At 35.9% G+C, this 23,270-nt stretch overlaps 3 protein-coding genes across 5 annotated transcripts in view; 1 reads left to right on the top strand and 2 right to left on the bottom strand.

The window, feature by feature from the left end:
- Window positions 1–823, top strand: part of dhrs11a (dehydrogenase/reductase 11a) — a 28,453-nt gene extending 27,630 nt beyond the window's left edge. Inside the window, exon 7 of the mRNA XM_016455988.1 lies at window positions 284–823. Coding sequence (XP_016311474.1) covers window positions 284–325 — 42 coding nt within the window. The 3' untranslated portion in view covers window positions 326–823. The remainder of the gene's footprint in view (window positions 1–283) is intronic.
- A 1,257-nt stretch (window positions 824–2,080) lies between these two features.
- LOC107667012 (sodium- and chloride-dependent GABA transporter ine-like) lies at window positions 2,081–13,923 on the bottom strand. Its single transcript, XM_016458623.1, has 13 exons — window positions 13,791–13,923; window positions 11,360–11,494; window positions 10,960–11,164; window positions 9,632–9,764; window positions 7,970–8,104; window positions 7,507–7,610; window positions 7,079–7,203; window positions 6,865–6,977; window positions 5,426–5,566; window positions 4,529–4,628; window positions 4,318–4,418; window positions 4,065–4,232; window positions 2,081–2,953 (listed from the first exon to the last, which is right to left on the bottom strand). Exons 1-13 carry the CDS (start codon window positions 13,921–13,923, stop codon window positions 2,834–2,836), a joined length of 1,713 nt encoding a protein of 570 aa, XP_016314109.1. The 3' UTR covers window positions 2,081–2,833.
- A 783-nt stretch (window positions 13,924–14,706) lies between these two features.
- The window catches only part of LOC107665251 (serrate RNA effector molecule homolog), a 12,220-nt gene continuing 3,656 nt past the window's right edge, over window positions 14,707–23,270 (bottom strand). For all 3 annotated transcript variants that reach the window (XM_016456245.1, XM_016456163.1, XM_016456099.1), the window contains exons 6-20: window positions 21,627–21,796; window positions 21,285–21,463; window positions 21,083–21,196; window positions 20,770–20,950; window positions 20,527–20,690; window positions 20,372–20,433; window positions 19,066–19,144; window positions 18,789–18,980; window positions 18,505–18,675; window positions 17,615–17,768; window positions 17,082–17,275; window positions 16,610–16,766; window positions 16,406–16,501; window positions 15,157–15,259; window positions 14,707–15,034 (exon numbers count right to left, since the gene is read on the bottom strand). In XM_016456245.1, the coding sequence (XP_016311731.1) occupies window positions 14,959–15,034; window positions 15,157–15,259; window positions 16,406–16,501; window positions 16,610–16,766; window positions 17,082–17,275; window positions 17,615–17,768; window positions 18,505–18,675; window positions 18,789–18,980; window positions 19,066–19,144; window positions 20,372–20,433; window positions 20,527–20,690; window positions 20,770–20,950; window positions 21,083–21,196; window positions 21,285–21,463; window positions 21,627–21,796 (2,092 nt within the window). In that variant the 3' untranslated portion in view covers window positions 14,707–14,958. The remainder of the gene's footprint in view (window positions 15,035–15,156; window positions 15,260–16,405; window positions 16,502–16,609; window positions 16,767–17,081; window positions 17,276–17,614; window positions 17,769–18,504; window positions 18,676–18,788; window positions 18,981–19,065; window positions 19,145–20,371; window positions 20,434–20,526; window positions 20,691–20,769; window positions 20,951–21,082; window positions 21,197–21,284; window positions 21,464–21,626; window positions 21,797–23,270) is intronic.

The raw sequence follows: 23,270 nt of genomic DNA on the forward strand, positions 1-23,270 counted from the left end.
TACATTTCTCCAAATCTGATGAAGAAACAAACTCTTCTACATCTTGAATGGCCTGAGGGTGAGTATACATATTAATTTTTGGCTTAACTTTAAGTTTTCAAGTAGTCTAGGTGATCTGTTATGATGTAAGTAGACTAATATCCTGTCCGATCATTTTGTGCTGATTTTCAGACAGCGGGGAGACAGACAAATGAAATCACAGCACTATCACACTCATCACCTGCTGATCGATCTGTATTACATTTGTCTGATTGAATGAACGCATTGCTCTCTCTCTCTGTAGATCGGTGACGTGCAGATGCGGCCGGTGGAGCAAGTGTCATAGAAACGGATTGGGAACGGGACGACACCTGCCGGACAAAAATATGTATAACACCTTGTTTTAAAGTACTGATTGAAGGGAATTGGTTTGGGTTTGCAGATCAGATCAAATCGGAGAAGGCGGCGCTGTGTGGCTCGATCTGACGCAACGCTCGGACCCTCGACAGCGTTGAAATTCACAGATGTAGCCTACACAGTCTGCTGCTGTCTCAAATATAAGGGGAAACTTTCAGGCTTTTCTAAAAACACACAATGCCAGAAACTGGAACAAAAGAACGAAGATTTAATGTGTGTTACTGTCTGATACGGTCAAGTGAGACCGGTTATACCGAGACCAGTACGCCATGAATTGCAATCATTTTTGGTCTTTTTTTTTTTTTTAGGTCATATTACATATCAGTTTTAAGAGTGTGACGATAAGAAACAGTCGCTCGGTGCCGGTGTAGTGCCGAAATTTGCACCCTGCCAGATTATGCACCCCCTAGTATTGGTAGGTTTAGGAGTAGGTGTGCGGGAGGGGTTAGGACTAGGGGTGGGGTTGGGATTAGGCAATCAGGTAGTGACTTCAACGAGGGGGTGCATAATCTGGCAGGGGTGCAGAATTCGGCACAGCACCGGTTGAGGTGATGTTAATTACTGTATTAATTTTTTCATGAGTATTCTAACTTGAATTGTATGTAGATGTGGTTCTCATACCTACAACAGCTACTGTTCGTTTGAAGCACTGAAACGAAATCAGTGCAGGATTTTCATGAAAAAGAAACCTGTTTGAGTCGCACTCCGAATCTGAAACCGAATGAGAAATGTTGGTTTTACATTGAACTTTCACTGAATGTAAGGTACGACACTGGCTTCTTTCATTGGAAAATAAGTATGGAAACACTGTAGTGAGGACTTGAAAAGAAATAATAGTTGATATAATTAATTCTTATTGATTAAACGTGATTATGATTATTGATTATGGATAAATTCCTTTACTTTTTGCTGTATGTCGCCTCTACATCTCAAAACAAACCAAAACTTGATTTCTTTGTTTCTTTTCTATTCAAATTCTCATATTGTTCATATTTGGGAAACTACCCCTCGTTTCACCAGTGGAAACTTAAATTAAATTACATGAAATAAATCAAATTCAATACTTGAATATCATGAAACCTGTTTAGAAATTGTCCAGTTCACATTCACAATAAAATTAAGATATTTTGTGACATTATTTTCATGACAATTAAGAAAACAATTCTCATTTGTCTAATAAAAAAATAAAAAAAATCATATTAAAATTGGGTATTTAAAAATAATGGTAGCATTTGTCATTTTGCCTTTTTGCGTGTTTTGTTTTTAAATCATTTTTTTAACAGTAAAAAACACGACATATTTTAGTATTTAGTATTTGTTTCACTGCCTTTATGTAGATTTAAATTGAAAAAATGTGTTTATTTAATACAATAAAACTATTACTTTGTGTTTAATTGTAATTACAATAATGTCACAATGACAAATATGTGTGCTTTGTGACATTATTTTCCCCCAATTCATTACCATAATCCAAAAAGACTATTAAAATAGAGTATTTATAAAACTATTATATTACCTGTTTGCTTTTAAGCATATTTTATTTGTTTGTTTTTTTCTTTGATTTCTAATAAATGGCAACAAATTACTACATTATAACTACATTTCAGATGTAGAGTATTTAATATCGTTGCACTGCCTTTATGCAGATTTAAATTAAAATAATTTTATTACAGTAATTTTTTTAATGTAATGCTGTAAAACAATTACTTAATGTGCTTAACTGTAATTAAAATAATGTCACAATGAAAAATCGTTATGCTCCTAAAAAGAGGCATAGTTTTCTGATTTCTTTTGGTTTTAAAATGAAATGTATATGTACGTTTTCTTGAGATTCGCTCATTTGAATTGGGATCTTAGCCGTAAATTTACAGCAGGTTGGGAGCAAAGAACACAGTCTTAATCTGAAGGTATTCTGAAATGTACCTGTTATAATGTATAAATCCACATGAACTATTACCAATGTTAACAGTATTTGGTTTGTATATTTTTAGCATGAATTAATTCTGAATTCGCATGAATGTCAGCTTTCAACGCTTAAGAAACTGAAGATGTCCAAAATAAGGAGCTCCCGCTGTAAAGGAGAGCAAAGGGGCCAGTCGTTGAGCGCATTGAGGGTGAAGTTCACTGCATGGACCCTGCCTGAGCGAGGGTTTATCTCGTGTCAGACTGTTGTTCAGTCATCACGCCCATAAAGGTTAAACCAAACATCTGCTGATGAGAATAAAAGCATTATGGGCACAAAAATGACTCTTGTGTCTTACCCTACCCTAAAGAGGTTATTTCTGTGACATATGAGATGAATCCTGTAGAAAAAAAAGTTCACATTTAGGCCGATATTTCAGATTTCCACTGATCCAGTAAATAATCCTCAGATGTGTTGCTGGTTTTGATCAGTCTGCGGTCTGGTCTAGGCCTGTTCCAGTGATCCAGTGGCAGTTCATAAATTAGTCTGGATTGGTGGTTTGTCAGATAGAGGTACGATGGAGCTGATGACAATGGCTCCTTTCTGCTCGGAGTCATCGTCCAGAGAAAACGGTGTGATGGACTTTTTTAGTCTCTGAAACAAAAGAAAGAAGCACAGATCAGTCTTCACTCTTCACAGTCTTCAGTCTTCACCGATCCAGTGTTGAAGGGCTTGCATATAAGAAACAAAAATGTTTGCAATTTCATTTCAAATATTTTCCCACAACAGGCCCAAATCGGTTTTTAATTGGCTGGTTCTTTAACTTCAAACGATCCCTACACTGAAAAATATTTTCACTCAGAAATTGCTAGTAATTTTCACAAATAATTACAAAGAAATGACAAGTAGCACTGAGTTACACATGAAATCTTGAAGTACAAAAACTCTAGTAATCATTGTTTTATATTTCTTTTTCCAACAAATTCAATCTATTCACTGAATATTTAATAATATGCAATACTTAATTATTCATTTTGATTTAAATGACTTGATTATTAGTTTTAATGTAAAAATGATGTCAGTATTTATCTTTATGAAATTATCTTCACAAAATTAGCTTTGATTGCTGAGTAAATTACATTGGCAGTTTTGTTTATAAATACTTATGCAAGTATGTATTCTGCATATCAGGGACTAAACCGGTATAATTATTATGCAAAATCCAACTTTTATTCACCAAGGATGCATTCAATTGATTAAAAATGACAGTAAAGACATTTATAGTGTTACAAAAGATTCCTATAAAAAAAAAATGCTGCTCTTTTGAACTTTCTATTCAACAAAGAGTCCTGAAAAACTAAACGTATCACGGTTTCCACAAAGATATTATCTGTTTTCAACACTGATAATAATCAGAAATGTTTCTTGAGCTGCAAATCAGAATGATTTCTGAAGGATCGTGTGACACTGAAGACTGGAGTAAAAGTAATGATGCTGAAAATTCAGCTTTGATCACAGGAATAAATTACATTTTAAAGTATGCTTAAACAGGAAACAGTTATTTAAAATGGTAATAATATTTCACATTTTTCCACTGTATTGTTGATCAAATAAATGCAGCCTTGCTGAGCAGAAGAGACTTCTTTCAGAAACATTAGAAATTGTATCGACCCCAAATGTCTGAACGGACGTCTATATCAATGGCTCCAGCCAATAACCCATGACATTTCCCTTCCAAAGCATAAACGGAGAGGCCATAAAGTACCTCAGTGAAGGATCCGGGCAGAAGCCAGAGCGTGTGCACGGCTGCTAGAGGAATCCAGATGATGGAGGCCAAAGCGATGAGCCATCCCACACCCTGAGACCACGCCGGGTAAATGTAATCCTCATACCGCACTGGCTCAAACTGAATCACCGAGAACACCAGGATAACCTGAGAGACACAGAAACACATTTCAATTCTAACACCAATCCAGACTGGGGTTTCAGACCAGGAACAGTGGGATGATCGCACTCACGGTTATCAAGACAGGACAAATGACCCACCAGCAGACCCTGAAGAAAATGTTGGGTCTCTTTCCTGTCATCTCCAGTAAATTACTGGACAGACGCTTTACGCCTGTTAAAATGAGACATTTAGCAATTCTGTTCCATGCTTGATGAAATAGCTCAAAAGTGGCACTATGTCAATAGAGACAGACACATATCAATCAGATGTTTGTCTCTCACCGTAGAGCCAACAGACACCAACCACCTCAAAAAACGCCAGGAACATGATGGACACGATAGCAGTATAATGATCCATCAGCTGGAAAACATAGATCCCCACCTGAGCAGAAAGATCAGCGTTAGTTTGACAGGCATTAACTTCATCAGAACTTCACCTGAACCTTTTCATAATACCTACTCGCTTTACAGCCATAATTGCATTCATAATGTTTTTTAATTAATATAACTGAAAAAGATTTTGGACACTTGATATCGTTGCATTAGAAAATAACATATTAATGCAAATGTCATCTATCTGAAAGAAATGTAGCAATTAAGCCCAAACAGTGAGACTTCAAACAAGAACTTCAGTGAGGAAAAAAAGATCAAATGCAGCATTAGATTGATCTTTTGTTCTTTGATTGATCTTTTGATCTTCTGTTTCATGAATTATTAATCACGAAAACATGTCTAGGTTCATTTGACTCCAAAATGAAAAATAAAAAAATCTATTTGGCATATAGAAAATAAAGCCTGAGGGACCATGGTCTATTATTTATTTATTTAAATTATATTTTTTCAGACATGCAGCATTTGTATGTAATGCAAAGACATTTGCAGATATTTGGACATTGAAGTCACAATTAATATCATTGCATTAGACAAAATGCAAAGAATGCAAATGTGAAAAATGAAGCAAATGTTATTTATTTGAAGAAAGAAATAGCAATAAGAATAAACAAACAAAAAATATTAGATACTAAATATTTGCTCAATTGTAAGCTATTTTAATAGTGAGCTAAAAACACAATAAAATCTAATAAAAATACAATTAAATATTATAAAAATAAAAAAATATAAAATACTATAAAAACAAAAAATCTGTATTTAAAATAAAATAAAATAAAATCTGGTAACCTGCATGACATTAGGGATGCCCAGGAGGAATGCCGCACTGCAGACTACGAGCACAAGAAACTCCTTGCGTTTGAGGTACTTGAGTATGGGTTTACTGTAGCTGTCCAACAGACTGGTCACCATCACCTCGACCATGGCAAACTACAGAACACAAACACAACCACAGAAGCTAAACTTTAACCATGTGTTTTCTGTGAAATTATTCAAACTGCATTACATTCGTGCATGTGTAGTTTAATGTTTTCTCATGACAGTGAGATGAACAAAGTGAATGAACAGCTCGCATTTCATGAATTATAAATTACAGATGTTACAGTTTTAGCTTTAATCTGTTTTCAGTCATGATACAATCCTCATGAAAACATGTCCAGGTTCATTTCACCCCGAAATGAAAAGAAACAAATATATAAATAATATTTTGCAGATAGAAAATGAAGTCTGTTGGGACCATTAAGGTTTCTTATTTATTTTTAGTATTTCTATAATTCCCATTATTTCCAATGATGGTTTTCATTAGATTCTCATACTATCATTTTTCATGTAAATTAGCATGAATTAAAGGCAGGTATACTACCATCATGCATGCATGCTTTACAGATTAAATAATGCATTTTCAATGTGCTTAAATGTTATGAAAATAATACAAAATCAATTTATTTATTTATTTGCTTGTTTTGTTTTTTTCTGTAATTCACATTATTTCCAGTGATGGTTTTCATTAGATTCTCATTACTATAATACAATTTTTTAATGTAAATTAGCATAAATGAAAGGCAGTATACTACCATGATGTACACATACTTTACAATTTAAATAATATGTTTCAATATATTGCAGTTTTTTTAAATACACTGAACAAAATTATAAACGCAACACTTTTGTTTTTGCCTCCATTTTTCATGAGCTGAACTCAAAGATCTAAGACTTTTTCTATGTACACAAAAGGCCTATTTCTCTCAAATATTGTTCACAAATCTGTCTAAATCTGTGTTAGTGAGCACTTCTCCTTTGCCGAGATAATCCATCCACCTCACAGGTGTGGCATAGCAAGATGCTGATTAGACAGCATGATTATTGCACAGGTGTGCCTTAGGCTGGCCACAATAAAAGGCCACTCTAAAATGTGCAGTTTTACTGTATTGGGGGGTCCGGGGGCCAGGATTATCTCGGCAAAGGAGAAGTGCTCACTAACACAGATTTAGACAGATTTGTGAACAATATTTGAGAGAAATAGGCCTTTTGTGTACATAGAAAAAGTCTTAGATCTTTGAGTTCAGCTCATGACAAATGGAGGCAAAAACAAAAGTGTTGCGTTTATAATTTTGTTGTGGCCTCATATCAGCCTAATATAACACGGTTTGATCAGACTGCGATTCATAAGTGTTGTGTTGGCCACATTAACCAGTTAAAATGACAGGTGAGTGTTCTTCTCATCATACCTGACTGTCCAGGCCGAGGCAGAGTAGCATGAAAAAGAAGAGAACGGCCCACAGAGGAGCGACGGGCATCGTCACAAAGGCTTGTGGGTAAACCACAAACACTAGACCCGGACCTGCATGGAGGATCATTATGAGGCACAGCAGATTTAACAATAAAAGCTCAGTTCTTTGATACAAACAACAAAGTAAAAGACTAAACATTAAAATGACCCACCGTCCACTGCGATTTCACTGACCGGCACATTCTGAAGGTGCGACATGTAGCCGAAAGCCGAAAAAATGACAAATCCTGCTAATATACTAGTCAGGGAATTAGTGATGGAAATGGCCAGAGTGTCTCTACACAGGAACACAAATTATGACTATGAGAAGAAAAATCAATAGAATGTAGTGTTAAATCGTAGTGTATTAAATTATTTTTCTTTGAACACTGATGACATAACGTTAAATTCACATAAAATGCATGGCAATATAAATTCATTAGCACAATAAATCGATTATCAAAGTACTCTTTGCTCCAGAGATATGCAAGTACAACTCGATTTGCTATTTTTTATACAACTTTCTGTGCATGGACGTAAGATGGTATGTTGTATGCAACAAGATTTCTTGTTTTTAAAAAAAGTCTTTAAACTATATTACTTGAGGATATTGTTGTTGTAGGAGTTGTAGCTGGCCATCGCCATCAGCGAGCCGAAGCCAATCCCAATGGAGTTAAAGATTTGAGCTGCTGCATTAATCCAAACCTAAACACACACATTACACAACATTAATATAAAACACAGGCCAAACAATGTACTGTAGAGCCGAATGACAATCAGCACACGGACACTGAAAATCAATGTGTTCTCTCAGCAGTCAGTTTAGTTTTTACTAGGGCTACCACATTTAGCATGCTCATTTATGGTGTTAATTAAATACGGAAAATGGGAGTCAAGAGCATGAATTATTTTGCATGCATTTGTTTTCTTTCCTTAAAATAATAGCAAGTGCACTGAAATTTTGCCAAACTAATTATTTTGACTACCAAAAAAACCCTAGTATTTCAATGAGAAATGATTTGAATATATTACCAGGCCTGTTTCTCATTTATCTTGGTACCCACCTCCACACTGAGCAGCTTGTCCCACTCAGGGATGATGAAGAAGCGGATGCCGTCTATGGCTCCCGGCAGCTGCACGTTATTGATCAGCAGAGCCAGAAGAATCACGTATGGAAACAGAGCGGTGAAATAAACCACCTGTGACGCACAGACAAAGATACACTTACAATAAAGGTATATGGAAAATCAGAAAAAGACATTTAACTTTTTTATTATAACACGGAGAGTTCCGGTGCTTGATTCTGATTGGCTGAGCCGCGTTCGAAGCTGTTGTAAATTACTCTACAAACACACACCTTTGTTTACTTCTGTGTGTTGCTCGGCAACCACTTTGTTTGAACCATAACGTAAGTTAAATATTTCCACACATGCTAGCATAACCAAATTTACAGCATTTACTAGTTACCATATCAACATTATATAGAGAAAAACAAAAGTACGCCAAAATTCAAAAGTATTTTGAAGATATCGCTGAACATTTATTTTACCATAATAAAATTATATTTCTGGCTTAAGTAAATTTTTCATCTCCGTTTTTATTACTCATTTAAAATGAGACAAATCTGCTATTATTTTAATCTCCAATCTGTTATTTATCAGTTTAGATGATTTTTTAATGCTTCGTTTTTAAATTCCAGTTGCGCAGATGGGGTATGTTGTAGCACTGCGTTACAATGTGCTATTCTATGACATTAGCGATGTAATTCACACAAAAAAATTGTGAATCGAATCGTGAGTTGAGTGAATCGTTACATCCCTATTCAAGACATGTAAAGCATTTTGGCTCGGTTATGTGGGCCGTCCCAAGCATGGTTGCAATGTGTTCATTGTCAAACTCCAAAATCAGATTTTTGACGCTTCGCATCGTGTCTAACAACGCCCCTTAGCTGTTATAAATTCACTGTAAACCACGGCTTCACGGGGCTTATGAATGAATTTATGAATTTAAATAAATGAAATTAAAGTTTTTTCTTGGGGCTTATTGCTTTATTTTAACACATAAATGGGTAAATCTACAAAAAAAAAACATGACCGGGTGATGTTTCAAACCAAAATAAAGAAATTATTTTGCATAAATTACTAAATATTTTTGCGACACACTGATACATGAACTGCTTTTTTATTGTTTTGTTTTTTCTTTCTGATTTGTTTATCACTTAGTTTGTATTTAATTTTTTTGGTAAAACTTTATTTTAAGGTATCCTTGTTACACGTTACATGTACTTACTATTATAATAACAATAAATTATGCATAATTACATGCAAGTAACCCTAAGCGAAACCCTAATCCTAACCATATAGTAAGTATTTGTGGTTAATTAATATTACTCAGTATTTAAATGTATAGTTACACAGTAACAAGGACACCTTAACATAAAGTGTAACCATTTTTTTCACACTAAAATAAATATAAACATACTAAAAATAAACATACTTCTCTAACCTTTTCTAATCTTTTATTTATTTACAAAAAATATATATATATATATATACATATATATATATATATATTTTTTTTTTTACACAGTGCAGCCTAACTTTCAATAAAAAAAAAAAGATTCATGAATTGCATCAATGCATCTGCAGAAACCGGCATGATACTGCATTCAGACTCTGACCAGCATAATGATGAATGTATGCATTCTCCAACTGTTTTCGTCTTACCTTCCCAGTGGACTTGACTCCTTTAAAGATGCAGAGGTAGACGAGGATCCAGGCCAGCAGCAGCAGGAGGAAGAGCTCCCACCTCAAGGTGCCCGTCTCCTCCACACCACTGGTCCTCTCCAGCACCTTATAACTAACAGAGCCGACACATCCACTGCAATCAATACCACAAACTTTACTAACAAATCAATAACTTAAAGCTACACTATGTAACACTATGTAGCGGTTGAAGCGGAAAAAATAGTTACTTGCGGAGGAACATTGTTTTGGTCAGTTGTGCTTTGGCTCCGCTATTCTGCACGGATGTATCAGATGGCTTGAGCGACATCGAAATTCTCGAAATAAAGATGAACATCCGAAAATATCTTATGATCAGGTAGCATATATATTACTGTTGTTTTGACTAAAACAATTGCTTTAAAATAACGTTAGAAACGTTTGGCTGACTTTAGACATATCGATTGCTATTCGTATCAGATATGGTAAAATGGTTGAAAATGTTAGCCTATAATTTGGCGAGGCTGTTTACAGGCAAATAGGCCAAGGAGTAACTGGTTTGGAGATTGGCAACACTGTTTTGTGAAAATAGACCAATTTGCTAACTATGTTGATTCGTGTTTTATTACGTGCGCTTCCCCTTTTAGGTTAGAGATTCCTTTGTTGTAACTTCAAGCTACTGTGACGCAAGTAGTAGTAGCGTGCCCTTCTTTCCTTTATTTCCCGGGAAATCCGTCCTGACAGCTCTAAAATATTAGTAGTTATTATAAGCTTACTCTAGTATTTAGGGTAAGGCAAAGCACTGTTTGGAAGATGGTGTAATCCCAGCTAACAGGGAATGTTCTCAGAACTTTGGCTAACCTTCTGTCAAGATTTCTTTAAAAATTATGAATAAACATTCTTCCAGGAAAGTAAATAGAACTGAACAGTTATCTTGTCTTTAACAACGTTCTCCTTAGCACCTAAATATTATTTATCCTTCATGGAATCTTTTTCTGAATATTTTAGTTGGATGTTCTTCAAACTTTTTAAAGAAAACATTAATACAAGTTACAAGATTCAGAATGTTCAGAGAATATTCAGAAGTGACATTCCCAAAATGTGTACAAATGGAATATTCCCTTAAAATGTTCTCTAACATTCACATAACCAATAAAAAAAAATGTTAACATTCAAAACACACATATTTGAAACATTCAGAGAACATAAAAAAAAGGTTCTTGGATCATATTTTTGTTAACTGGCATGATGTACTCGCTCACCATTTAATCATGTTTGAACAAAAAAAAGTTGCATAGTGTAGCTTTAACAAGAAGAGCGTATGAACACACTTGAAGAACTGCTGGCTGGTGGTGGAGGACGAGGAGCTGTTGGTCACACGGTCGGTGCAGTTGGCCGTGTTCCATGTGTTGTTGCAGTTATCCCAGAGCATCTCGCTCTGAAAAGAGCTGAACATGTAGTACAGCGCCCATGTGATAATGACATTATAGTATGTGCACATGATGAAAGAGATGGCCACCGTTGCCATGCCAACACCTGGATAGATTTATTACTGGTTACTGACCTTTAACCAGACCTTGAGTCAGTAATATATTCTCATATCCTCTTATCATTATCAGCGACAATGCTATTTTGTCTATATGGATCTGAAAGTCAGTATACAGCATTAAACAGCATTAAACTTGAAATTAATCTCATGCCATGATTATGTGTGTATTTATGCACTGTAACCTTTCAGCAGGGGACAGGCTTTGGTCAGGGCCAGGACGGGGCCCCTCCTCAGATACTGGCCCAGCGTCAGCTCCATGTGCAGCAGCGGGATCCCCAGCACCACCAGCATCAGCAGGTAAGGCACCAGGAACGCACCTGACGACGTCAATAAACACGTCAACAGTTAACTGAGAGATGCATACCATCCTGGCATCCAGTTTGAAAAATAAATGTGTTCATTCCAATTCTCTTGATATATGATTTACTGCACATTCCACACACACACACACACACACACACACACACATATATAGAACAAACAGGAAATAATCATATGAAATGTAAATATACGTCAAAATTCTAAATATTTAAATCTAAATCATGAATATATGTTAAAACTTAGATTGCATAAATTTAAAGTGCCCCTATTATGGATTTTTGAAAATTACCTTTCATGCAGTGTGTAACACAGCTCGAAGTCAATGAAAACATCCTGCAAAGTTTTAAATCTGAGAGTGCAACGTGTATAAATTATTGTCTCTTTTTTCAAAAGAAAGAGTCGACTCTGAATCATTGAAACGAGTCGTTTTTAAAACGAATCCCAAGCCGTTTCATGTTGACGTCAACATGAAACATTAGCATATTGCCCGCCCACTTGTTGGTCTGCTTTTGGAGCGGTAAAAATAGCGGTTTCCCCGGTAACACTGTCCACAAAGCAGCACTGCGCTCACAAATGCTGCTTTATCAGGCATTACAGGCATAATGAAATGAAAATGAGACCAATCGGACCAATCACCGCAGATTAGCGTCACGGACTCCCAAAACCAAAATATGAACCTTTCATAACCCATAGTAGGGGCACTTTAAATTGTGAATTCAAAAGTGTAAATACAAATAGGCCTATATATAGTAATAATTCTGAATACATAAATGTAAATTGTGTGTATATATATATATATATATATATATAAAAATGTAAGACAGAATATATATAGTTATAACTCTTAATATATAAATGTAAATTGTGAATATGTTATAACTCTGAATATAAACATTATTCTAAATGTATAGTTATAATTGTGAATATATAAATATAAATTGTAAATATATAAATGTAAAGCCAAATTTATAGTTATAACTGAATATATAAATGTTAATTGTAAATATATTAGTGCTGTCAAACTGTCATTAGTGCTGGCATCCAAAATAAAAGTCTTTGTTTACATAATATATGTATGTGTACTGTGTATATTTATTATGCTTATATAAATACACACGCATACAGTAAATATTTTGAAAATATTTACAAGTATAGTTTTTATATTCATATAATTATATATATATATATATATATATATAAACATAACCTATTTTTCATATACACAGTATACAGACATATATTATGTAAACAAAGACTTTTATTTTGGAAGCGATTAATCGCGATTAATCGTTCGATAGCACTAAAATATATAAATGTAAATCCAAATTTGTAGTTAAAATGGAATATGAAAAGGTAAATCCGATTATGTAACCATAACTCTGAATATATAAATGTAATACAAATATATAGTTATAACTGCAAATGCAGATGCCGATGCAAATCAGAATACATAAATATAAATCACAATATACAGTTATTCTGAATATATAAATGTAAACTTAAATATATAGTTATAATTCTGAATATGTAAATTGTAAATATATAAATGTGAATCTGAATATATAAATGTAAATCAAAATATGTAGTTATGTCTGAATATATAAATGTAAATCTTAAAAACAAACAATATATCTGAATATATAGTTATAATTGTCAATATATAAATGTAAATTGTAATTTGAATACATAGATGCAAATCTGAATATATAGTTACATTATAACTATTAATATATAAATGTTTATTGTCAATATAAAAATGTAAATATGAAAATATATTTTTAAATTCTGAATCAGTCACCATCTCTTGATCTACTCTCCCTTGTTTGATTTGAATAACACATTAGTTACGCGCAAACATTATAGCAATACGTGATCTGAGATGGATTGCAGAGTCATGGTTGATCTTACACGCCGTTACAGTTACAGATAAACACATTCATCTACTGGCACGCTCTCATTTTCATGTGTTGACGTGATATTTCTTTAACAGTCTGAAATATAAAGCTGAAAATGTTAAATAACAACAGAAGATAAACTCTGTCATTGTTAGGACTTTCATATGCATGGCTTCATAATGCCAGTTTTCACACCAAAGGTCCAATAAAAGTTGTCATAACCTGGTACATTAATCATAGGAGAAAAAACATCTTCGAACCAGATTCAGAGCCGGTTGTACTGTCAGTTGTGCTGGTCACTAACCAGAACCAGCAAACTAGTTTAAGATGTTTGGAGAAAAAACATGGTACTTTCGGTAAGTGATGAGGAACATTAGTTAACTGGTCTGTGTCTTACCTCCACCGCTCCTGTAGCACAGGTACGGGAACCTCCAGATATTCCCCAGACCCACAGCGCAGCCGATCCCAGCCAGAGTGAACTCAATCTGCCTGCTCCATGTGGGTCTGCCGGCTTCCTCTTCCACCGCCATGCTTCTTCAGAGAGATTCAGTTGTGTGAAAGCAATCTGAGATTACCAGAGTAAGTGGTGTAACGATTGTTCAAGAGCTGTAATGATTAGCTGGGAGGCGTGGGACGGGAATGTGCACAACAGGCAAGCTTCTGTTGATGCTGTTTACTGCTTTTTTTGGAGGTATTAGCATGATTGGGGTAAAACTGAAAATAAATAAAATAGAAAATAAAAAATACTACAATCTAAATTAACATAAAAACCAATATAAATGATTAAAAACAAAACAAAATGAATAAAACTAAAATCTGAAAATAAGAACAAATTCACTATATAATGAAAAATGTAAAAAAAACTAATTCACTAAATAATGTCTTAATATAAACTTGTTTATACCGTTTATTGCATTTTTGGGGTTTCCCAGGTCCATAATGTACTTTAAGTACTAATGTTGTACTTAATATACTAAAAATTATTCTTTAGTACTTCTTAAGATATCCAGCCCTTCAACTTTAGTCTCAACCATGAAACACTGGAGAACCTTTCATAATGCACAAAACTAATGTGTGTACCAGAAAGAAACCATTTACACAGAACAAACTCCACTCGCAGGAATTCATCCACCTAGTGAAGGATTTTTTTTTAAGCCCCTGTGCAATGCTAACAGTGTACTTCCATTGCAAGTGCTTTGTAAACATGATTTTGTTGTTGTTATTTTAAATGAGATATAAATCACTGTAATTCAAATAAAAAAAAATGTAAATCAAATTTAATTATTTAAAAACCAATACAGCACACAAAAAGATCCAAATCAAAGTTTTATTGGAAAAAAGGCCACAAGCACAAGCTCAATATCTATAACACCGAGTATGCAATGACGTTCAACATAAAGGACATGCGTTCACTTCAGGTGGAGCACTACTGTAATACATATGAGCGTACCAGAGAAGACGGTAAGGGGCAGCTTCTGGAATGAATGCAAAAAAAAGAAAATGCTGAGACAACGGTAAAAAAAAAAAAAAAAAAAGATTAAAACGGAGAGAATAAAACTGGAGCTCTAAAAGAAGTCCACATCATCTGGAGCGTCTAAGTCACGGTATTCAATGATATTGCGAGGATCCCCACGCATCATTCTGGAAAAGACATAGCAACATTTTATTAGATTTTGTCCATTATCATCCCAAGAGCTTCTAAAACAATATCACGCCTGTTCCCTAACTACAATTAAAATAGAACTGAAATACAACAGACTCACCGGTTGTTTCTAGGCTTTCCAGGGTAACCGCCTTGTCCACGGAAGTTGTCGTAGTTGCCCCTGCCGCCTCCACCATACTGGTTGGGTGGGTAAGGAGGACCACCTGTTAAAGTGTCAAAGAAACACCTCAGTATACCTCACAAATATGTTTTGCAGATGCACCACAATGCTTTGATTGTTTATCATTGCATAAATTCAATGCAAATCAAAAAAGAAAAAAAAAAAAAAAACTTTACTAACTTTAACTAGAATGCGTAAATATCTGAAATTTGGCATGACCGTGGGAACCCAGCTATTTTGTCAATTCTGTAGAAAACTTGAGCAAGCTTCAAAGCTTAGATAATTTTTTTTTTTTTAAAAAGGAAAGGGCTAGATATATCAATGTTTATTGGCTGCACCCAGTGTTGGGTAAGTTACTCTAAAAAAGTAATTAATTACTAGTTACTAATTACATCTTCAACCGTGTAATTAGATTACTGTACAAATTACTCTCTCCAAAAAGTATTTAATGACTTATTGCTAATTACTTACCAAATCCTATATCAACCTCGACAAGTTAATGATACAAGGATAGACATGAAACGGTTCTTTTAATTCTTTCAAGTAACTACAGTGGTGTGAAAAATATTCTGGTCATACTTTAGAGTATAATCCTCACTATTAACTAAGACTTTTGCCTCAATGTACTCCTAATTACTGCTTATTAATACTTAGCAAAGTAGTTGTTAAGTTTAAGTATTGGGTAGGATTAAGGATTTTGAATAAGGCATTGCAGAATAAGACATTAATATGTGTGCTTTCTTAAGTAATAATAAAACAAACAATATCTAGTAATATTCATGCTAATTACCAACTAGTTAATAGTGAGAATTGGACACTAAAGTGTTACCAATATTCTTATTAATTCCAAAGTATTTAAAGTGAGATGGGTACATAAAAGCATGCATTTTAAGGTTAGACTTTAAATTTGGGTGTTAAATCCACTATTGTATTGTATATAAATGTTCTACAGTCTATACAGTATTAAGTTCAATTACATAAGTAACTAATTAAATTACTGAAAAATAAGAGTAATCCCTTACTTTACTTTTTCAAGGGAAAAGTAATTAAATTACAGTAACTAATTACACCCAACACTGGTTGCACCCCTGTTGAAAAACCCAATCATGACTTCCTGAAAATGCCAAAGCTTCAAGCCCGTGTTAACAACAATTTTCACTCTGACTCTACTACTTGAACAAACACACACCTCCATAACCCATCACTGGAGGTCTGGGCTGGCCGAAACCCATGAGACCTTGAGGACCCTGAGGTGGGAATGGAAGACCACCCGGTGAAAGCACTCCTAATGAGAGAAAGAAAAATTAGAAATGTTTGCGAGATGTTTCACAACTTCCGATAATGTGATTTTTCTTCCGATACAAAATCAACAAGATTGATATGTGCTTTCTACCCTGTCCTGGGCCTGGAGGAGGTGGAGGTTTCATCTCTGGGATGGAGGGTCTTTTTGCATCCATAAGGAATTTGTTGAAAAAGACGACCTCTTTTTTTACTTCCTCAATCTTGTCACCATGTTTGTTTAGAATGTGCTTCCTCACAAACTCTGGGCCCTAGAGAGAGATTCATATTTTTATTGATTTTGTCAAAAATGAACAACCCTCCCTACACTGGAAAAAAAAAAAGATTAGGAAAAAAAAAAAAAGACAACAACTATGATTTAAAATTTTCACTCAAAAATGGCTAGTAAATTTGACAAATAATTACAAAGAAACGTCAAATAAAATTGCACAAAAAAACAAAAACAAAAAAAACTGTAAATTGACTGAAATAGTATTTTCCTGTACTCCAATAATCTTTGTTTTATTAACTCAACCTGCAGGGCCTAAGGCTACCAGATGAACAAAGCAGCATGTTATATCACACACCTTAAACTTTTTGCCACTTAGAGGACAAAGCCACTTGTCTTTGCCCAGTTCCTGTGTGTTGGCCAGCACAAACTTTTCCACTTCCTGTTCTGGATCTTTGCGGCCCATCTTTGCTGCCTCATCTTCAGACAGGGATTCCTTCACACTGAACAAGTGTCCCAGCTTCTCTTCAAATGTCTTCTGCCAGTCAGCCACTACAAGAGGATCAAAAGTCAACAAAATCAGCTAATTTCTCTGTTACATGGGATTATTTAATGGTGAAGTGTAATTCCTTTGCAGTTTAGCAGTTGCAGCAAACTAACATTTAATCCCATCCTAAAATGTTGGCCCTCGGTTGAGCCAGAAGTTGACCTTTTAGACAGAAATATTCAGACACAGCATTTACACTCTTTAGGATGTCAACCAACTAATGGCTTTCTTATATAATCAACTCTACATTAAACTGGAATACAAGAAAGAATTATAACAATAAATTAAATCACACTTCAAGAAACGAAGCACAGCCGGTTGTTGGCAGTAAAGGCAGCACTTACCCTCTCTGTGAGTAATGCGGTTGGGGGGAATGGGCCCTCGCACATGGATAATGCCGCAGCGGTTTGGCATCTCGTCCTCGCTCGGGTACTCGCAGGTGTTATAATAATCAATAGAGTGTATGATACGCAGATAGAACAGAAGACGATCCAACACCTGGGATGGGACAAACACATGCAAAAGTGGAAATCAGGATTAGGAATGTCTTCAGAATCATGTCTTCGTGGCAGTTTTGCTCATTAAAGGAAAATATGTGACCCCGGACCACAAAACCAGTCTTAAGTAGCACCGGCATATTTGTAGCAATAGCCAAAAATAAACTGCACGGGCCAAAATTATTGATTTTTCTTTTATGCCAAAAATCATTAGGATGTTAAGTAAAGATCATGTTCCATGAAGATATTTTATACATTTCCTACAGTAAATATATCAACTTAATTTTTGATTAGTAATATGCATTGCTAAGAACTTCATTTAGACAACTTTAAAGGTGATTTTCTCAATATTTACATTTTTTTGCACCCTCAGATTCCAGATTTTCAAATAGTTGTATCTCACAACAAACCACACACCAATGGAAAGCTTATTTATTCAGCTTTCAGATGATGTATAAATCTCAATTTTAAAATGTTAACCCTTATGACTGGTTTTGTGGTCCAGGGTCACAAAAAAGACCTTCAACTTTGGTTGTCGAAAACAAAAACGCTACAAAATGTATTATTTTGTAAGCGTGAGACGTGCTTAAAGAAAACAGGGTACTTTCGTTGGATTCAGCACTCCAAAATTAATTAGAAAGAAGAACTGGATTTCATTCCACAAATATGTTGTAGGATAGTGTAGTGTATTACATCTCCTGATTTTGGGGTCAAACGATAATGACACGTTTTCTGACCTTGACAAGTTTTTCATCTCTCTCCACAGTTATCTCAGTGGGGTTTCCCTCTTTGGATCCCTCCTCATAGTCAGCTCCTCCTGCACTTCCCAGAAGCTCTTCCTCCTCTGCACTCACTTCCTCAATCAGGTAATCGGTGATGTTCTTCAAAATGGGGTTCTGAGCAGGGAGCTTCAGGGAATAAGAAAAATCAGAAAAAATTGAAAAACAATCAATAATAGGTCAAATCTCACAGTCAAAACCATTTCAAATTGTATCAGTCTGAGGCTGTGCAGTGAGAATACCTCAAGAGTGTGTGTCTCTTCTCTGGGTTTGTGGCTCCACAGCCTCTCCCTGTCATCCAGTGCATGGATCAGTTTAGCAGCCAGCTTGATGTCATTACGCAGAACCTGCTTGTGCTGAGTGATTCCGCTTACATTCCGCACACGACGTGCCAGATCTCGATTGACTCCAGGAGCCAGCTCACAGTCCCGCAGCTGCTCAGAGAGGATCAGGAGAAGACAATGAGCAAGACGTTTGCTACACAGTGTGGTTCCTCAAGCCAGTGATTCTAGAACTCACCCGGATGTTCTGCAGGTTCCAGCAGATCTCTTTGATGTTCACACCTCTGTCGAAGGTCACCCAACAACGCCTGAAAAACCTGAGTCACAGAGATGGAAAATGTAGCTTTTTAGAGAGTCCCCAATATCTCTTTTAATAAATTGAAGTGATTTAGCGAAACATTTTATATTGGCGCAAATACAGATAACATTACATAACCTAACATTTATTAATTTTATATAATTTTCATGTTTAATTGTATCATCAAATTTTCAAACTTTTAGACCTTTTTTTAAGACCTGCACATGATACAGAAAACTGAATTTATGACATCTCTCTGGTGCTGCTAATGTGGCAGTCAAAAATGACCGCATTTTTTTATTGCAATTAAATGAATGTACTATATTTGGGTTCAATGTTTTTTTTTATTTAATATTTTGTAGGGGATTTTAAGAATGTTTATGCAGCAATTTACCCTGTCAAATACTTTGAGCTTTGACCTGAAATTTCAATTTCCAACTTAAACCGTATTTCTCGAGTGCTTTGGAGCACATACTTACTTTTGGTCTCTTTTTAAAGACACTTGGCAGATTATTGCTTAAAGGTCCCATGGCATGAAAATGTCACTTTATGAGGTTTTTTAACATTAATATGAGTTCCCCTAGCCTGCCTATGGTCCCCCAGTGGCTAGAAATGGCGATAGGTGTAAACTGAGCCCTGGGTATCGTCATGGGACCTTTAAGTTAAAAAAGTAAAAGTGAAATGAAAAAAAAAACTGTAGAAGTTTACTGTTATAAAAAAAATGGATATTAAAAAAATACCATTTTCAAATTTTATATGAGATACATATTTTCCAAAACATGTTTTACTCTAAAACTGCAAGAAAAATCAAAGCCATAAATCTAAACAAGTAGTGTTCCTACTTGGTTGATATCTCCAAAAATGAGCTTTCAGTACAATTTTGTTTGGGCGTAGTACCCAACATTTCCACTAGATGACATTTGTTTCCCATTCATTTCTAATGCGGTCAATTTTGACAGTGAGGAGTACAAGTACTATTTTTTTCAGGACCACTTAACCCATGAATTTTGTGTTCACATAGCAAGTTCCAAAACCTTTACGAAATTTTGTACCATTCCGATGAAGTAAAATAAAGTCAAAAATGATAAAAGAGCACCAAAGTGTTAAGGCTCGACGGCGACTCTGAATACATATATTTTAAATCAGCTTAACAGAAAATGCAACCCCAAATATTCTCAATAAGCTAAAAAGAAGAATTGTTGAATTCTAAAGTGTTGAAACTGAAGTGAATCTAATTTCAACTTACCTACGCTCTGGCTGCGGTTCTGACAAACAAACACGCATAAATCCTGGATAACGTCGACACAGCTGCAAAAAATTTTTTTTATAAATAAGTAGCAGCATTTAGATAACACTTCATGGACAATAACAGCAAAAGCATTGCTTTGATTGCACACTTACAGCGACGATCTCCGCTTTAGAAATGGTTGGAGCGATGCTCCTCATGAAGAGAGAGCATGTCCTGTGAAGAGGTCGAGGTCGTGGAGGCTGATCGTCCTTCGGTTTCTTCTGCTTTTCCCTCTCCCTTTCCTTCTGCTCCTCCGTTCGCTCCTTCACATCAGCGGCTTTAAAAGACCAGAAACACAGCTGTCAACCATGACACTTTGACACGGATGATTCATTGTCAGAAGCCTTGACACGGACCTTCCCCCTCCTCTTCTTCCTCTTCCTCCTTATCCTCTCCCTCGTCTGGTTCTCTCTCTCTTTCTGAGGGTTTCTCTGAGCAGTGAGAGTTTGAGTCGGAGTCCGAATCGGATTCACTGTCAGATGCACTGGCTTCATCTTCACTGTCTCCACTGTGCTTCCTCTTTCTCTTCTTGCTTAGCTAGAGAATGTCAAAGCACCAGATTGCAATTAATGTAAGTAGATGTACTAACATCTATAAAGTTACAAAACAGTTTGACCCAACAGAGACGGTACATCCACTACCCAAGGCGTCAGAACTTGGCTAACTCACCTTCTTGGGTTCTGGGATTGGTTCAGCGGGTGCTTCTTTCTCAGTCTTCTCCTCTCCTTCACTTCCTCCTGCAGAAGCGGCTGCATCCTTCTCAGTGCCCTCATCACCCTCACCCTATAGACACAATATTATATCCATCATTGTTACAAAGATACTCCCAATACTGCATGAACTTTTGCTCCATTATGCAACATTCACTTACCAGCTTGTCTTTTTCAGTCGAGGGTTTGCGCTCAACATCTGCTGGCCTGGGCTCGTCCCGTTTAAGAGCTTCAGAACCAGGTCCACCAGATGCCAGTCTCTCTCGCTCCTCCTCTTCCTCAGTGGGCTGTTCCAGGATGTGGAGGTCATTTTCCATTCCTCCTTCCATTTTTATTACGGCTAACAGAGACAAACAAAACGCATGTTTTGAGAAAAGGGCACGTGTAACTGACCGCCATAGTTCATCATTACCAATGGTTTGGAATGACATGAGGTTGAGCAAATGACAATTTACATTTTTTTAGACATTTAAAACTAGCAAATGAAAAGCGTTTCTCTTTACCTGCATCTAAAATCTTGGTGATTTGTGGAGCATGCTCTATCTCCAAAGAGACAGGTTCAAACCAGTTATTGTCCATCAGATACATGTAGACGTTCAATCGGTTCTGTAGAGCACTGTGGGCTTCCGCTTTACGCCTCCCAGCCTCATCCGGGTGGTACTTCGAACGAAACCTGACAGGTAGACAGAAAGGAGAAAGAGGGACAAATGGGGTGTTTGGGGATGAAAAAACAGCATGTTAGCAACTATTTTTGAGGTCAACCTCACAAACTAGTTACCAAGAGACCTGCTAGTTATATCCTGCCTTCTACATATCTAAAAGTGCTTTGATAAATCTAAAGTAAACCAGCAATTCCATTATCCCACACAATTGACCCACTTTCTGTCACAAGACTTTGTGGCTCTATTCTAAAACTAGTGAGCTGCCTAGACAGGCAGCATAAACATGCTCCCAATGTGAAGGACGTTCCAAAAGGAAAGAAACAATTTTGTTGCCTTCTAAGATGCCTTTTTAAGCTAGATTCTAAGACAGCATTGCATGTATCCTTCCAAGATGATACCTGATGGACCCTTTTCACATATTCAGGGTTATTAGAAGCAGAAGTCGTCAGTTTGGTAAACTTCTATAGTGGTGAACAGAAATTACAACAAATCCATGTGTGTGTGTGTGTGAGAGAAATAGATTAACAACATTGTTAATGTCAAACTCCAATGAAATAAACTGAGTCAAGTGAGTACAAAACTGCTGCATATGTAGAGCATTTCAAATCATTCACTTCTGATGTTTCATTCCAGTTTATATGCGGTCTTAGAAGGCAGCTGCATGTTTAGGCAGTATTTAGCAAGGCAGCACACTAGGTTTTGAAGAGCTTATGACACCAATTTGTTGGCTAAATTTTGTCAGTCTTACTACACATGCTATAAACAAAACTTGTGTTTAAGTGTGTGTAATACAGTAAGGTAGACTCACCACCAAAGTAGAAGAAACAAAAAAAACAACAATAGAAACTGATGCATTATCAAGAAACGAGAGTCAAAACAGTTGGGTGAAACATTTTCCATTGTGTGCACTAAATTTACCTGATGTACTCCCCGCATTACAACACATTTACACTGAGAGCGGTCTTCTCAGAGGAGTGTGTACATACACACCATTTCTGTGTTTTTGGGGGGGGTTTGATTGATCCAAATATCAAAAATGAAAAAGGGGAAGAAAGGCATCACACACTACAGAAAAAAAAAAAAATCTTTCCGTGAACGCGACGGTAGGTTTGGATTGCGAGTGTTCAACTGTCTAGCTAAAAGCCCTGGTACTTGGATTCTAATGGCAGCTGCATTGTGCGCAGTGCATACCCTGACTAACTAACAGCGACTCCTGCGACGGGTCCAAGAGCTTTTCTCATCTTCCAATACCTTGTGGTGATGGAGGGAAGAAGGATGTGTGTTAATTTGTACACCAATAAACAATATGCAAAAACCTGAAATGAAACGAATGTTAAAAACACAGGAAACAAGTCAATGATGAGACCAATTCAGTCACTGTGGAGTAGGGCTGCACGATAAATCGCATGCGATATTTAACGCGGATCTTATCAGTAAAGCCGGTTCTGTAATCAGCGGTAAATCTCCATCACCTGCGGGCTTTCA

This window comes from Sinocyclocheilus anshuiensis, unplaced genomic scaffold, assembly GCF_001515605.1.
Source record: "Sinocyclocheilus anshuiensis isolate Anshui unplaced genomic scaffold, SAMN03320099.WGS_v1.1 scaffold245, whole genome shotgun sequence".
NCBI lineage: Eukaryota > Metazoa > Chordata > Actinopteri > Cypriniformes > Cyprinidae > Sinocyclocheilus > Sinocyclocheilus anshuiensis.